Source organism: Rhinopithecus bieti, unplaced genomic scaffold (assembly GCF_001698545.2).
Source record: "Rhinopithecus bieti isolate Rb0 unplaced genomic scaffold, ASM169854v2 scaffold_947, whole genome shotgun sequence".
Classification (NCBI taxonomy): domain Eukaryota; kingdom Metazoa; phylum Chordata; class Mammalia; order Primates; family Cercopithecidae; genus Rhinopithecus; species Rhinopithecus bieti.
This window is the reverse complement of record NW_016803664.1, coordinates 4,191,677-4,209,105: the sequence shown is the minus strand read 5'-3', so window position 1 is coordinate 4,209,105 and position 17,429 is coordinate 4,191,677. Positions and strand designations below refer to the sequence as shown.

The 17,429-nt window shown below is 45.7% G+C and overlaps 1 protein-coding gene across 6 annotated transcripts in view; it reads right to left on the bottom strand.

The window, feature by feature from the left end:
* Nucleotides 1–14,971, bottom strand: part of HECTD4 (HECT domain E3 ubiquitin protein ligase 4) — a 229,395-nt gene extending 214,424 nt beyond the window's left edge. For 4 of the 6 annotated variants that reach the window (XM_017847117.1, XM_017847127.1, XM_017847134.1 and 1 more), the window contains exon 1: nucleotides 14,048–14,844. In XM_017847117.1, coding sequence (XP_017702606.1) covers nucleotides 14,048–14,224 — 177 coding nt within the window. In that variant the 5' untranslated portion in view covers nucleotides 14,225–14,844. Of the gene's footprint in view, nucleotides 1–14,047 lie in introns of all 6 variants that reach the window. The other 2 variants (XM_017847150.1, XM_017847162.1) reach the window with 2 other exon arrangements.
* Between the last annotated feature and the right edge of the window lie 2,458 nt (nucleotides 14,972–17,429).

The window sequence follows — 17,429 nt, the reverse complement described above, 5'->3', positions numbered from 1 at the left end:
TTTTTTTTGAGACGGAGTCTTGCTCTGCCGCCCAGGCTGGAGTGCAGTGGCCGGCTCTCAGCTCACTGCAAGCTCCGCCTCCCGGGTTCACGCCATTCTCCTGTCTCAGCCTCCCGAGTAGCTGGGACTACAGGCGCCCACCTCGTCGCCCGGCTAGTTTTTTGTATTTTTTAGTAGAGACGGGGTTTCACCATATTAGCCAGGATGGTCTCCATCTCCTGACCTCGTGATCCGCCCGTCTCGGCCTCCCAAAGTGCTGGGATTACAGGCTTGAGCCACCGCGCCCGGCCTTTTTTTTTTTTTTTAACTGAGACAAGGTCTCACTGTCATCCAGGCTGGAGTAGAGTGGCACGATCAAAGCTCACTTCAGCCTTAACCTCCCAGGGCTCAGGCGATCCTCCCACCTCAGCCTCCCAAGTGGCTGGGCCTACAGGCTTGTGCCACCATGCTTGGCTAATTTTTAAATTATTTGTAGAGACAGGGTCTTCCTATGTTACCCAGGCTGGTTTCAAACTCCTGGGCTCAAATGATCCTCCCACCTCAGCCTCCCAAAGTGGTGGGATTACAGGTGTGAGCCAATGCACCTGGCCAACATTCTTAAGTATTCGAGCATAAAAAAAAAAAAAAAAAAAAAAAAAAAAAAAAAGAGCACCGGGGTGGCTCACTCCTATAATCCCAGAACCTGGGAGGCCGAGGCGGGTGGATCACGAGGTCAGGAGACCAGACTGACCAACGTGGTGAAACCCTGTCTCTACTAAAAATACAAAACTTAGCCGGGTATGGTGGCACGTGTCTGTAATCCCAGTTACTTGGGAGGCTGAGGCAGGAAAATCGCTTGAACCTGGGAGGCAGAGGTTGCAGTGAGCCAAGATCGTGCCATTGCACTCCAGCCTGGGCAACAGAGGGAGACTCCGTCTCAAAAAAAAAAAAAGGCAAACTCTGCCCCATAAATAGCTACATCTATTGTATTAGACTTTACACATTTGAAATTGTAACACAAACTACAGAGCACAAAGCAAATATAGTAAACACTGAAAAGATCCATTACAAATACAAACTGAATGTTAATATTTTGTTAGTATAAAACCACTACTTGAATGCCGAATCTATAGTTATTAGCATTACTAAACCTACAATTTGCATTAAATATTTTGCAAATTACGCATCTTATTGTTAATCTAAAATTGCTACACACTGTGCTCTGACCTAGTAATTCAGCCAACTGCAGGTTTTAGTAAAAGCGCTAGGGATCCAAATGTGTCCACTCCAAAGTGTCCCATCATGGAACATTAATTATTCACCAAATGTGCTTAATAGCACTTTCTAAACTACAAGCTCCATGCAAATATTCAACATTATTGGGAGAGGATTCATACAGCACTATTAAAATCCCTTGAAATTATAAAGTATTAACAGTAATAAGTCACAGAAATACTTTAAAAATCACTACAAATGTATAATTTACCAAACTCTATCAAACAGATAACACTTTAAATACTAAAAATTATTTCGCTTCCTATAAATTGATATTATCTTTAAATAGCAGATTATCTTTAAAATAGCAGATCTGAAGAAACAGAAGACAGTTATAGTATATCCATAAATTACTATGCAGACATTAAAAATCATATCTTTAAATCTTATTCAAAATGTTCCCAGTAAGTGAATACAGGATCCAAAACTGCAAATAGCATATAACCCCAATTTTATCTATATAAAAATATGAGCTGAAGAAGCAAATAATAAAAAAAAATTTCTTTCTGGTGGAATGGTGTAATCTCAGGGTATTTATTGTCTCTCTTACACTTTTAGATGTTTTCTCTATTTTCAACAACATCCCTGTATTATTTATTTATAATCAAAAGGTTTTACATAGAATAAAATACAATCCACTTAATATAGGTATTTTCATATAGGTAAAAAAAAATGTTGAATCATTCATGATATTAGCATGTAAGAGAGAAAATTTTCAGGGGATCTAAGTCCAAATAGTCTGCCTCACAACTGCTGTGTATTCTGAGCACACTTCGGGAGCCAATGTTTCTCTTCTCGCTGTGTGTAGCTCCCTTGCCCTGCTGGTCTCTGGCACTCTCCACAAACCATCACGGAGTAAGGAGTCGTCGTTTCTCTCCTGCCTATATATGGACATGGTCTGTATTAACTGGATTACAGACCAAAATGAGCCTATGCCAGGACAAGAAGGCTATCAAGCCACAAGACAGGTGCTCTGAAGTGAAGTCAAAAGAGCTGGATGGCACTGACAGAAAACTCTGGCTTCTTTTGGCTGACCAGATTCAGCGTGCATTTCTAGGTACCCAATTACATCTATTGGATGCATCTTTTGGAGCGAAAGTCATTGGCTTATTAAGCAAACCTATGATTTTTTTTTTTTTTTTTTTTTTTTTGAGACAGAGTCTTGCTCTGTCACCCAGGCTGAAGTGCAGTGGCGCGATCTTGGCTCACTGCAACCTCCGCCTCCCAGGTGCAAGCAATTCTCCCGCCTCAGCCTCCCAAGTAGCTAGGATTACAGGCGCCCACCACCATGCCCAGCTAATTTTTAAAATATTTTTTGTAGAGATGGGGTTTTACCATGTTGGCCAGGCTGGCCTCAATCTCCTGACCTCGAGTGATCTGCCTGCCTTGGCCTTCCAAAATGCCAGGATTACAGGTGTGAGCCACCTCACCTAGCCAAATTAAGCAAATTTACGACTTCTAAAATGGCCTCTGCAAGGGTGTGCAGAAAAGAGGTCCTATCAAACACTAATACCGGGACTATAAATTGGTAGTCACACAGGAGGGCAATTTGGTAGTATCTATTAAAATTAACTTGTCACCAATGACCCAGCAATTCCACTTACCCTAGAGAAATAATCTCAGGTGTGCATAAGCAGGCATACAAGAATCTGTACTGAAGGACTGTTTTTAAGAGTGAAAAACGGAAAACAACCAAAATACCCATCATGCTCAGCTGAATAATGGCGCCCACCAAAATGTCCACTTACTAATCCTTGGAACCTATAAATGTGACCTTAGATGGTAAAAGGGACTTTGCAGATGTGATTAAGTTAAAGATCTTGAGATGGAGGGATTATCCTGTATTATCTGGGTGGGCCCTAAATGTACTCACAAGGGTGCTTATAAAAGGGATGCGGGAAGAGTGGGTCAGAGGAGAAGGTGATGTGATGACAGATGAGAGACTGTAGTAACGTACTCTGAAGATGGAGGAAACAGCAACAAGCCAAGGAATACAAGTGGCCACAAGAAGCTGTGGAAAAGGCATGGGAACAGATTCTCCCCTAGAGCCTGCAGAAGGAACCAGACCGACCAACGCTTGACTTTTAGCCCAGTGAGACTCATTTCAAACTTTTGACTTCCAAAAATGTAAAAGAATAAATCCATGCTGCCTTAAGCCACGAAATTTGTGATAATCTGTTAGCATGGCAACAGGAAACTAAGATACTCATCAATAGGGAATGTCTAAATAAAACTGTGGCATTTCTAGAGTCTTGTGCAACACTTAAAAATAATGTGGTAGATATATATATGGAGACATAGAATGATCAAAACATATCCTTGAGTCTAAAAAAAAAAGCAAGTTACAGAAAGATATGTCTAGTATGACATCTTTATGTAAAAAAGAAAAAAATAGAATGTGTTATATACACACCAAAATTTTAAAATGGTCTTGAAGGATACACATGAAAAAAATTGTCACTAAGTTAGCCAGGGCAGGAAGGACACAAAGATCCAAATTAGAGATGGTGCTTAAAAGGGACTTCAGGTTTACCTGTTATTTCCATTTTGTCAGTAATGTATTCATGTACTACTCATAGTTGTTGTTGTTTTTTTAATTAATAGATATGTAAGCTGTGCTTAAAATGCAGGATCAAAATAATCGTTACACAATTTCTGCAATCTTCTCTCCTTTTGAAATAACTATGCATTTGTCCCATAGCTGATCACCTGCTGTTATTTACATTTGTCTGCAACTATTGACTAAACATCTTGTAAAGCAGACTACACTCCTTGTGTTCACCCCACAACCACTTTGTAAAACAAGAGGGAAAGGTGGGGAGGCGAAAGCATGGGACACTTTCAGCAATTGACAGTCCTTTCATAATTATCACCACAGTTACCTTCAGACCTAGGAAAGAAGAGATGCATGACCACCCACCCAGTATCTCGAGCCAACAGGTGGTATTTTATGACAGTCAAGATGGAAGCCAAGAGGACAGATAATAATCAAAGCTGATTTATTTATCAAGACCTTAGGGTCTTGCTATTGGAGAAAAACTGAAACAGAGACTATCTATCATTTCATCTGCCTAGCCATATTGCAAACTAATTGGGAAGGAAGAAAATTCCAGCCAGGCACAGTGGCTCACACCTGTAATCCCAGCACTCTGGGAGGCCGAGGTGGGTGGACCACCTGAGGTCAGGAGTTCAAGAGCAGCCTGACCAACATAGTGAAACCCTGTCTCTTCTAAAAATACAAAGTTATCTCGGCATGGTGGCACATGCCTGTAATCTCAGCTACTCCGGAGGCCAAGGCAGAAGAATCGCTTGAACCCAAGAGGTAGAGGTTTTAGTGAGCTGAGATCATGCCATTGCACTACAGCCTGGGCAACGAGAGAGAAATTCCATATCAAAAAGAAAAAAAAAAAGGAAAGAAAATTCCAGCAGGATACAGTGGCTCACACCTGTAATCCCAACACTTTGGGAGGCTGAGGCAAGCAAGTCACCTGAGGTCAGGAGTTTGAGACCAGACTGACCAACATGGAGAAACCCTGTGTCTACCAAAACTACAAAATGAGCCAGGCGTGGTGGCATATGCCTGTAATCCCAGCTACTAGGGAGGCTGAGGCAAGAGAATCGCTAAAACCCGGGAGGTGGAGGTTGTGGTGAGCCGAGATTGCGCCATTGCACTCCAGCCTGGGCAATGAGAGCGAAGGTCCGTCTCAAAAAAAAAAAAAATTCCGCAGGGATCACCAAAAAAACAAACAAAAAACTATTCCACTACTATAGAAAAAATTATGTTGATGGGATAGTTTTGCTTTCAAATACAATAGGCAGCTGGTTGAATATGAATAAAATAACTTCCAAGCAACATAGCACCTTATAAAGAGAGTCAATATACACTTTAAACATAATCACATTTTTTTTTTTTTTAATATTTTGGTGTCAGGATATCACTCTGTCATGCAGGCTGGAGTACCGTGGCACAATCATAGCTTACTGCCTCTTCCAGCTCCTGGACTCAAGTGATCCTCCCACCTCAGCCTCCCAAGTAGCCAACCATGCCCAGCTAATTTTAAAATGTTTTGTAGAGATGGGATCTTGCTATGTTGCCCAGGCTGGTCTTGAACTCCTGGCCTCAATCAATTCTCCTGCCTTGGCCTCTCAAGTGCTGGAATTACAGGCATGAGCCACCACACTCAGCCCACATCCATCTTATTATTTTTTTTTTTTTCTTTTTGAGACAGGGTCTGGCTCTGTCACCCAGGCTGGAGTGCAGTGACACAATCTTGGCTCACTACAACCTTTGCCTCCTGGGCTCAAGTGATTTTTCAGCCTCAGCCTCCTGAGTAGCTGGGACTACAAGTGCATGCCACCATGCCCAGCTAATTTTATTGTATTTTTTTGTAGGGACAGAGTTTTGCCATGTTGTCCAACCCACTCCTTGCCCCTCCCATAGAAATGATAGATAGTTGGAGTCTTGAACTCCAACCCACTCCTTGCCCCTCCCATAGTAATGAGATTACAGGCATGATACCATATCTGGCCACCTCCATCTTTTTAATTCTGACATTAGCCCTATCATTATTCCCACTCTTATAGATGATGATAGTGTAACAATAGTTCAAGAATATGGACTCAGGGCTGGAATCAGACAGATCTCTTTCAGTTTTAGCTTTGCCACTAACTATCTGACCTTTGTCAAGTTACTTAACCTTTGTCTGTGCCAGTTTCCTCTTTTATAAAATAAAGATAATTCTAGGCTGGGCACGGTGGCTCACACCTGGAATCCCCACACTTGGGAGGCCGAGGAGGGTGGATCACTTGAGGTCAGGAGTTAGCCTGGCCAACATGGTGAAACCCTGTCTCTACTAAAAATACAAAAAATAGCCGGGCGTGGTGGCACGGGCCTGTAATCCCAGTTACTTGGGAGGCTGAGGCAGGAGAATCACTTGAACCTAGGAGGCGGAGGTTGCAGTAAGCCAAGATCACGCCATTGCACTCCAGCCTGGGCGACAGAGTAAGACTCCATTTCAAAACAAACAAACAAAACAAAACAAAAAACAAACAAAAACAATAAAAATAAAGATAATCCAGTACCAACCTCATGTTTTTTGTGAGGATTAAATAAAATAATGGATGTGAAGTACTTAGCACAGAATGTGCCACTCAATATGCTGGCGCTGTTGTCGTGGTAGTGGTAGAGATAGTGACAATGATGACTAAGAAGATGCACCAGAAGAAGTAACTAGGGGCTGGGCACGGTGGCTCACACATATAATCCCAGCACTTTGGGAGGCTGAGGCGGGTGGATCACCAAAGGTCAGGAGTTCCAGACCAGCCTGGCCAACATGGTAAAACCCCATGTCTGCTAAAAATACAAAATTAGCCAGGCATGGTGATGCAAGCCTGTAATCCCAGCTACTCGGGAGGCTGAGGCAGGAGAACCACTTCAACCTGGGAGGCAAAGGTTGCAGTGAGCTGCGATCATGCTATTTCACTCCAGCCTGGGCGACAGAACGAGACTCTGTCTCAAAAAAAAAAAAAAAAGTAACTAGGGATTTCTGAAGTTATGGAATTAGGCCAGGCGCAGTGGCTCACACCTGTAATCCCAGCACTTTGGGAGACTGAGACAGGAGGATTGCTTGAGGCCAGGAGTTCACAACCAGCCTGACAACACAGCATGACTCCATCTCTATAAAACATTTAAAAATTAGTAGCACACCTGTAGTCCCAGCTACTCAGGAGGCTAAGGTGGGAAGACCACTTAAAGCACAGGAGTGTGAGGCTGCAGTGAACTATAATCACACCACTGCTCTCCGGCCAGCAACAGAGAACCTGTCTCTAGAAAAATATGTTTAAAAAAAGGTATAGAATTTGCCCAAGGTCACACAGCAAGCAAGGAGCAGAGCTAGAATTTCGATCCCAGTTTGACTCTTTAAACCTGACTTTAACTTCAAAGCAATACTGTCTCCCACAGCCCTCAAATACTTCATTCTCATTTTACAGCTTGAGCCAGACAAGCCTGAAAGCCTGTTGGGCCTTTTGCCCAAGCTCAGAGAATACTGCACCATGATTCAGTGACTCCTATTACAGTGCTCATTAATTGCATGGTAATCGACACTGCTGGTGAACAAGGGTAGTTTATTCGCTTATTCATTAACTCTTCCAAATCTAGAATTCTATGAAAGTACATAAACACTTTCCAAAGGATTTTGCACAAAGGATATATAGGCTAGCAGTGTCCTCCTAGGAGAATAGATCAACATAAATCTAAATATCATCTCAAATATTTCACTTGAGTGTATGATAAGTATTTAAAGCCTTGACGATTTCAGCTGATCAACTTCAAACCCAAACGCCCCTTTTCTTTTTTGGCAAAACAAAATAATAAACAAAAACCCTTTTGCATTTATTAGGTTTCATTTGTTAATTAACATATAGTTGCCATACAGTAAACTGCACATATTTAAAGTGTGTGATTTAATGAGTTTTGACATACATATACAAATGTGAAGCCATCACCACAATCAAAATAGGGAAATAGCCATCGCCCCAAAAGTTTCTTCATGCTCCTTTATACTCTGTCCCTCTCATCATTTCCTGCCCGCCTCTATCCCCAGGCAACCACTACACATGAGTCTGCATTTCCAAAATTTCATAGAAATGGAGTCTTACAGTATGTACTCCTGTTTGTCTGGTTTCTTCCACTCAGCATAAATCCACGTTGTGAGTACCAACGGTTCATTTGTTTTTGTTGCTGAGTAATATTCCACTGTATGGATGTACCACATCTGTGTATCCATTCACCTGCTGACGGACATTTGGATTGTTTCCAGCTTTGGGCAGTCACAAATAAAGCTGACTTAAACATTCATGTTCAAGTTTTTGTGTGGTGTTGGGCAGGGTGGAGAGGGAGTACTTACAAGCAAACACCATGAAATATGAGAAGCACTAACCAAAAAGCTTAAATTTCAAATAAACCTCAACTGTGGAGTAAGAAATATCTTAGCCACCTTGGGTAAGTTAATCAGCTTCTCTGTCAACACTCTTATATACGATGCCTGCTTGTTCCCAACTGCAGTTTGTAAAGAAAAATGGGATAGGAAGCAGAACGCTTTTGGAATTTCCACAAGTAAGCTATTCCTTTTTTTCCCCTCTTAAATTCCCTTTATTTTAAAAGGATAATGTTCTATGAAATTCAATGCAAAATGCAATAACATCTGAGATGTTACTTTTGAGTTATTGCTTTTTTATTTCTCTTAAATGTATATTTATTTCAATATATTTTTAAAAATTCCTAAGCCGGTCATGGTGGCTCACGTCTGCAATCCCAAAACTTTCAGAGGTAGAGGCGGTTGGATTGGATCACTTGAGGTCAGGAGTTCAAGACCAGCCTGGCCAATATGGTGAAACCCCATCTCTACTAAAATAAAATAAAAAAAATTAGCTGGGTGAGGGTCGCCTGTAATCCCAGGTACTCGGCAGGCTGAGGCAGGAGAATCCCTTGAACCTGAGAGGCAGAGGTTGCAGTGAACTGAGATCGAGCCATTGCACCCTAGACGGGGCAACAGAGCAAGACTCTTGTCTAAAATAAATAATAATAATAATTTCTATACGCCTTTTGCTTTCCACCAGTAACATAAAATTAAAATAAATACAAACGGCTATTTTTTTCTTTTTTTTTTTCTCTTTCCCTTTTTCCACATGTTCTAACAAATGGCTATTTTAAAGGACAAGAAAAAGACTCACTCTGCATTCTTTTTTTTTTGAGATGGAGTCTCACTCTGTCACCCAGGCTGCAGTGCAGTGGCAGGATCTCGGCTCACTGCAAGCTCCGCCTCCTGGGTTCACACCATTCTCCTGCCTCAGCCTCCCCAGTAGCTGGGACTACAGGCGCCCGCCACCACGCCCGGCTATTTTTTTGTTTTGTTTTGTTTTTAATGTTTAGTAGAGACGGGGTTTCACTGTGTTAGCTAGGATGGTCTCAATCTCCTGACCTCGTGATCTGCCCACCTCAGCCTCCCAAAGTGTTGGGATTACAGGCGTGAGCCACCACGCCCGGCTACACTCTGCATTCTTAATTCACTCATAGTAAGATCCAAAGCCCTCACCTACAAGGATCTACTTGATCTGTATCCCCTGCTCCCTATCTCTCCTTTCCGCTTTAGCTTACTGGGCTCAGAGCTCCAAATATGCTGAGGACGCTTCCCTCTCAAGGACTTGCCTCTTGCTGTCGTCTCTGTATGGGATGTTCTTTCCCGGGTAGCCATATGGTATACTCCCTCCTTCCCTTCAGGTCTCTGCTCAAAAGCCATCCTGGGCTTTCCTTTCATGTCCACCCTATATAAAACAGGACAGGCTGGGTGTGGTGCCTGACGCCTGTAATCCCAACTCTTTAGGAGGCAGAGGTGGGTGGATCACCTGAGGTCCAGAGTTCAAGACCAGCCTGACCAACATGGTGAACCCCATCTCTACTAAAAATACAAAAATTAGCAAAGCGTGGTGGTGCGTGCCTGTAATTCCAGCTCCTCAGGGGGCTGAGGCCGGAGAGTCACCTGAACTCAGGAGGTGGAGGCTGCAGTGAACAGAGATGGCACCACTGCACTCCAGCCTGGGAAACAGTGAGAATCTCTGTCTCAAAAATAAATAATTAAAAATAAAATAAAATAAAACAGGACAGTTGGCTGTGTGCAGTGACTCATACTAAGCACTCTGGGAGGATCACTTGAGGCCAGGAGGAATTCAAGATCAGCCTGGACAATATAGCAAGGCCCCATCTCTAATAAAAAAATTAAAACAAAAAACCAGAGCCCTCTTTCCAATGCTCTCCATCTTTTTACTGAGCTATACTTTTCTCTTTAGCACTTATCATTTGCCTCTATGTCATGTTACATATTTGTCATTGTCTGTATCATCCCAATAAATTATAAGCTTTTTGAGGACAAGGATTTTATTTTATCCACTGCTATATCCCCAACATCCAGGACAGTTGGCCCAGCTCACTCTAAATTCCAGCAATACTTGTTGAATGAATTAGTTGATTAAACATTATTTATTGCTTAAAAAAAAAAAAAAGAGGCTGGTTGCAGTGGCTCACGCCTATAATCTCAGCACTTTGGGAGGCTAAGGAAGGCAGATCACTTGAGTTCAGTTCGAGACCAGCCTGGTGAAACCAAGTCTCTACTAAATATACAAAATTAGCTGGGCATGGTGGCACATACCTGTAATTCCAGCTAATTGGAAGGCTGAGGCAGAAGAATCGCTTGAACCTGGGAGGTGGAGGTTGCAGTGAGCCAAGATCGCATCACTGCACTCCAGCCTGGGCAACAAGAATGAAACTCGGTCTTAAAAAGAAGGAAGGAAGGAAGGGAGGGAGGGAGGAAGGGAAGGAAGGAAGGAAGGAAGGGATGGAGGGAGGGAAGGTGGGAGGGAACTTACTGGGAAGAAAAATTTTAATTCAAATACTCTGGATCTGCTTAAATTAAAATACTAAGTTAATGTTGATCTGCTTCTCAGGAGGGATTCTTTCTTTAGATTGACTTCGAGCAGTGCTGACAGGGTGAACAGAACACTAGAATCCAAACACAGAAAAGCCAGGGTCTAGTCGTTGCCCTGCCACAACTAGCTACGCTATAGTGACTAAGCCATAACCTCATCTCCTGATCTCTGAGATCTCCTGATCTCAGAGAACTTTGTTCTAAAATGAGGGAAAGTATTATCTCTAAAGTCTCTTCTTGCTCTAAAATTCTAAGACTATTGCACTCTTCTGCAGTGAGTCCCGTCCCTCATAATCCAAAAGTGTTAACTAAAGGATTCTATATATTATAAAACTCTGTGGAAAATGGCTATTATTCACTCAGATGTCCACTGGAAGGAGAGGCTTGGAAGACTGTATTTCATGGATGTGGTGGTATTTCAAAAGATAGCTTTTTAAAAATTAATAAACCACGAATCTTCCTCAAATATGAAAAAGAAACAGTTACTAAAGAAAATAGAGATTCTTCCTTCTGTAGCCAGTTATGAAATTTAAAACATTGCAAATACAAATACTATACATGCATGGAAGCAATAAAGTATTATGATGAGGAGCAGATATGCAGTGAACAGAACTAGGTTAATGTGCAAGCTCTTTATGTGCTCTTGAGCAAGTTGAATACTTACTCTGCACTTCCTTCATCTGTACAATGAGTGCAATATTTCCAACTGTTAGGCTCTTTTGAGAATTTAATAAAATAATGCCTGACATGTAGGATACATTTAATCAACATTATTAAGTAATTAAATATGTACCAGGAGTGGTGGCTCATGCCTGTAATCCCAGCACTTTGGGAGGCCGAGGCAGGCGGATCACCTGAGGTCAGGAGTTCGAGACCTGCCTGGCCAACGTGACAAAACCTTGTCTCTACTAAAAAATACAAAAATTAGCCCAGCATAGTGGTGCATGCCTGTAATCCCAGCTACTTGGGAAGCTGCGGCAGGAAAATTGCTTCAAGCCGGGAGGCAGAGGTTGCAGTGAGCTGAGATCTAGATCAAGCCACTACACTCTAGCCTGGGCAACAGAGAGAGACTCTGTCTCAAAAACAAACAAACAAACAAACAAAAAGATTATATATATATATATATGAATACACCCAAACACAAATCTAATAGCCACAAAAATATTCTTAGCTATTTCTCCTGAGACCATGGAGCCTGTATAACATGGAAAGAATGAAAAAAGTTATGCACTGCTACCAGTGTATCACCCATACACATACTAGTTTCTGAGAAATCAGACCATAAATTTAAAAAGCAATTAAAAAAAACAAAATCTAGCAGGCCAGAGAGGTTCTTTCCTTTTAAAACCATTCTTCTGTAGAAATAACTGACAAATTCATGCAATACATTTACAAACATTTTAGGAAAACCAACTTAACAGCACAGATACTTTAATCCTACTCTTTCTAATCCTAAAAATAAATAAATTACATAAATGACATATATATAAATTTTGGTTCTGTGAACTTGGATTAGTCTTTAAGAAACAAAGAGCATAGGCACGGCACAGTGGCTCATGCCTGTAATCTCAGCACTTTGGGAAGCCAAGGCGGGCAGATCACTTGAGGTCAGGAGTTCGAAACCAGCCTGGCCAACATGGTGAAACCCTGTCTCTACTAAAAATACAAAAATTAGCCGGGCGTGGTGGGGCACGCCTGTAATCCCAGCTACTCGGGAGGCACAGGCAGGAGAATCACTTGAATCCGGGAGGCGGAGGTTGCAGTGAGCTGAGATCGCGCCACTGCACTCCAGCCTGGGCGACAGAGCAAGACTCGGTCTGGGGGTAAAAAAAAAAGAAAAGAAAGAAACAAAGAGCATCCACTTCCCACCTTTCACACACAACACAGCCAATTAAAAGATTCCACTATCATAGCATAATACCCCTTGAGTTTTCAGGCAGATAAGACACTCAGACACACCTTGCTTTTTATAGAACAGGCCCAAATGAGACACAATAAAACGATGATTCCATGTTAGGAATTCCCTACCAACCATATCCTCCTCTTTTTGGTGACTAGATTGTAAAATAAGTCAATTAAGAGTTCACAACGGAAGTGAAGCAACCGCAAATCCAGACACAAAAATACAGAGGAACGTATTCGCATCTCAAGCACGTCCAAATGTCTCGGCCAATGCGATCTGATCACTGCCGTTTCCAGAAACACACAGTAATGGCTTTTAATTCATTTCTATAAATGTTCGTTGTGCGTAAAGCCAAACTGCATGCAAAACCGCAAAACACAAAAGATTCCTCGCATTCCGTTTATAGCCAGAAGATAGGCCATCCTCTCTGCGCCTACCCCAGAAAGCTCTCCATACGGCAGTAAGAATTTGATGACACCCCATGCTACCTACACATCAAAATGTCATCCCACGAAGTAGAGGGGGTGCAGTGTCAGCATCCGCTGGCCTCCATGAAACGCCACTGCCAGTATTCCCACCTCTAGGCGAATACGAACCCAAGTGAAGTCGATGGAAAGTTCCCACCAACCAAGCACGTTTGGTTCCCTTCTGCCCCCAAGGCCAAGCAGCTCAACTGATGAGATCTGCTGTTGCACCTGCCACACACAGCTCTGAATCCGGGATGCTCGGCGACCCCCGGACACACAAAAAGGCCCTGCGGCCTAACGCGCCAGTGACCCTTTGCCGAGAGCGCACGGAGGGCCGCTGGAGCATCCCTCTCGCTGTCCACACCGCCCGCTTCCCTGACAAAGGCCCCGTGTCAATCCATCCCAGACACAACACAGAGAAGTTGCTGGATTGCCCACCGCGGACCCGCAGCTGCCACTACCCTCTCCCGGAAAAAAGAAAAAAAAACACAGAACTAGGGAAGAAAAGGGTGGGAGGGTGCACAGTGTTAAAATAAAAATGTTCCCAAAGCTAAGCAACCTGAGTGTGCCCTGGAAGTGGGTCCAGGGAGCCCGTGGGGGAGGGGAGGGAGGCCCGGGTGGTGGCGGCGGCTCCTCAGGGGCATGAAGGCCGAGCCGGGCGCTAGTCTAATAAAATGCCGGGTGTCGGAACGCTCAAAAGAAAACCACAAATGAAATCCCCAGCGGGCGCCAGGCCCCGAGGAGGGAGGGAGGGAGAGCGGGGCGGGCGGTCTGCAGACCTGCGGCCGCGGCCCCCACCTGCCCGCCCCGCGCCCACACACACCTGCCTCGGCAGCCCCTGGGAGGCGAGGCCCACGGCTGGGGCGAGGAAGGGGCCCGACCCGGGGGCGCCGGGCGAGTGGGCCAGTCCGATGGCGGGGGCCGGGGGCCGCCTCGCTCACCTCCAGGTCGGTGTCGGCGGCCTCCGGGGCCCCGAGGATCTCGCTGGGCAACTCGGCCAGGTCGGTGACCCGGATCAGCCCGTCGTGCAGGAAGATGGTCTCCTCCTTCACCGAGAGCCACTGTGCCGAGTCAGCGGCCGCCGCCGCCGCCGCCGCCGCGGCCGCCGACGAGCCCATGGCCCCGGCTGAGGGCTTGGAGCTGAGGAGCAGACGCCCGGACGGCGGAGACGGAGCAGCAGCAGCCGCGATCACCAGTCCATGGCAGCGGCCGCCGCGCCCGCCAGCGGCGACCCGCTTGCAGCCTCGCCCGTGCAGCTCCGCCCTAGGCGGTCCGAGTCGCCATCCCCCCCCGACCCCGGCCCGGGAGACCCCGGCCCCGCAGCCGCCGCCGCCGCCGCCGCCGCCCTCAGGAGCAGGATCCGCCTCTGCCGCTCGGCAGCCAACTGTCAGTGAGACGCCATGTTGGGGGCGGGGCTCCCGGCATGCCCCGCGGAGCGGACAATACAGGCCCCGCCTGCCGCCCCGCCCACTGCTCCGCGGATCCTGCCACCGGGGTGGCCTGGACCTCCGCCTGGCCCTTTGCTGCCGCTTGCCCTCAGCCTGACCTCTGCCGGGCCCCTTCTCCGCCTGGCCATTCAGGGTAGCCCTGGCTCTGCAGCACGCCAGGGAAGAGGACGCCGCCTCCCCGGTCCTGTCCCTACTCAGGTGTGCACCCCTTGCTCGGACCCGCGCCCCCACGCTGGGCAGAGCATAGAGGTTACTCCTTATTTTCACGTTTAAATGAGATGCAAGCGAAAGGCTGGCGCAGAATAGGCGCTGCACACTTGTTCATAAGCACTTGGTAGAATAGCATAGTAGGTGATTAATATTTACTGAAAAGTCTAGTACCCAGTAAGCACTCAAAACAAAAAATAAAGCGTCTGTCAACAATGCTTGGTGCCCAGTGCCCGACACCTAGTATGTGCTCCGTGAGTGGCAGTTCTAATTATTGCTATGTTCATTCCATCAGTGTTCCACACTAATTGACATACACCTTAAAAATATGCTCACTAGGCCGGGTGCAGTGGCTCACACCTGTAATCCCAGCACTTTGGGAAGTTGAAGCAGGAGGATTGCTTGAGCCCAGGAGTTTGAGGCCAGCCTGAGCAACACAGGAAGACCCCATCTCTACAAAAAATAAAAATTAGTAGGCCGGGCGCAGTGGCTCACGCCTGTAATCCCAGCACTTTGGGAGGCCGAGGCGGGCGGATCACGAGGTCAGGAGATCGAGACCACCCTGGCTAACACGGTGAAACCCCGTCTCTACCAAAATACAAAAAATTAGCCAGGCGTGGTGGCGGGCGCCTGTAGTCCCAGCTACTCTGGAGGCTGAGGCAGGAGAATGGCCTGAACCCAGGAGGCGGAGCTTGCAGTGAGCCGAGATTGCACCACTGCACTCCAGTCTGGGTGACAGAGCGAGACTCCGTCCCAACCCCCCCCAAAAAATAAATAAATAAATAAAAATTAGTGGGGCAGGGTAGCAAGCGCCTGTAGTCCCAGCTACTCGGGAGGCTGAGCCAGGAGGATCTCTTCTTGAACCCAGGAGGTGGAAGCTGCAGTGAGTTGTTACCTTGCCACTGCACTCCAGCCCTGGCGACTGAGGGAGACCCTATCCCTCCCTCCCCACCAAATATATATATATATGTCCACCAGTGCCATTTTATAAAAGCAAGAAAGGAAAACTATATGTGTAAAGAAGAATGCATGAGCAAATACACACCAGATGCCAGGCGCGGTGGCTCACGCCTGTAATCCCAGCAATTTGGGAAGCCGAGGCAGGCGGATCACGAGGTCAGGAGATCAAGACCATCCTGGCTAACACGGTGAAACCCCGTCTCTACTAAAAATACAAAAAATTAGCCGGGCGTAGTGGTGGGCACCTGTAGTCCCAGCTACTGGGGAGGCTGAGGCAGGAGAACGGCGTGAACCCGGGAGGTGGAGCTTGCAGTGAACCCAGATCGCACCACTACACTCCAGCCTGGGCGACAGAGCAAGATTCCTTCTAAAAAAAAAAAAAACAAAACAAAACACCAGATGTTTAAAGTGGGTTGCCATGGGAGTGTGGGGCTGGTCTGGAACTACTGAGATGAGATTGTTCTCTATTGCTTGTATATTTTTATCACTTAAAAAGTAATAAAACAGGCAGAGCGCAGTGGCTCACGCCTGTAATCCCAGCACTTTGGGAGGCTGAGGCGGGCAGATCACCTGAGGTCAGGAGTTCGCCTGGCCAACACGGTAAAATCCTTTCTCTACTAAAAAATATATAAAAATTAGCCAGGCATGGTGGCGTGCACCTGTAGTCCCAGCTAGTCAGGAGGCTGAGGCAGGAGAATCACTTGAACCCAGGAGGTGGAGGTTGCAGTGAGCCAAGATCGCACTACTGCACTCCAGCCTGGGTGACAGAGCAAGACTCTGTCTCAAAAAAATATAAAACAATAGAGACAGGGTCTCTCTCTGGCACCCAGGCTGGAGTGCAGTGACACAACCATGGCTCATTGCAGCTTCAACCTCCTGGGCTCAAGCAGTCCTCCCACCTCAGCCTTCTAAGTAGCTAGGACTACAGCTACACATCACCATGCCAAGCTAATTTTGTTTGTTTGTTTGTTTGTTTGTTTAGAGACAGAGTTTTGCTCTTATTGCCCAGGCTGGAGTGCAATGGTGCGATCTCGGCTCACCACAACCTCTGCCTCCTGGGTTCAAGCAATTCTCCTGCCTCAGCCTCCCAAGTAGCTGGGATTACAGACATGCACCACCAAACGTCCAGCCAATTTCGTATTTTTAATAGAGACAGAGTTTCACCATGTTGGTCAGGCTGGTCTCAAAGTCCTGACCTCAGGTGATCCACCGGCCTTGGCCTCCCAAAGTGCTGGGATTACAGGCGTGAGCCACGGTGCCCGGCCTATTTTATTTTATTTATTTTGAGATGGAGTTTCACTCTGTCACCCAGGCTGGAGTGCAATGGATAGGTGTTGGCTCACTGCAACCTCTGCCTCCCGGGTTCAAGTGATTCTCCTGGTTCGGACTCCCAAGTAGCTGGGATTATAGGCATCCACCACCACACCCGGCTAATTTTTGTATGTTTAGTAGAGATGGGGTTTCACCATGTTGGCCAGGCTGGTATTTTTTCATTTTTAAAAGATTTTTGTAGAGATGGGCTCTCCCTATGTTGCCTAGGCTGATCTCCAACTTCTAGCCTCAAAGTGATCTTCACATCTTGGCCTCCCTAAAGCTCTGGGATTACAGGCATGAGCCACTATGACCAGCCCATCACAATTTTTAAATGCTTAGATTCAGGACTCTAACCATCTTAAATAGTTCAGATAAAATTTCTTCTATACTTAGT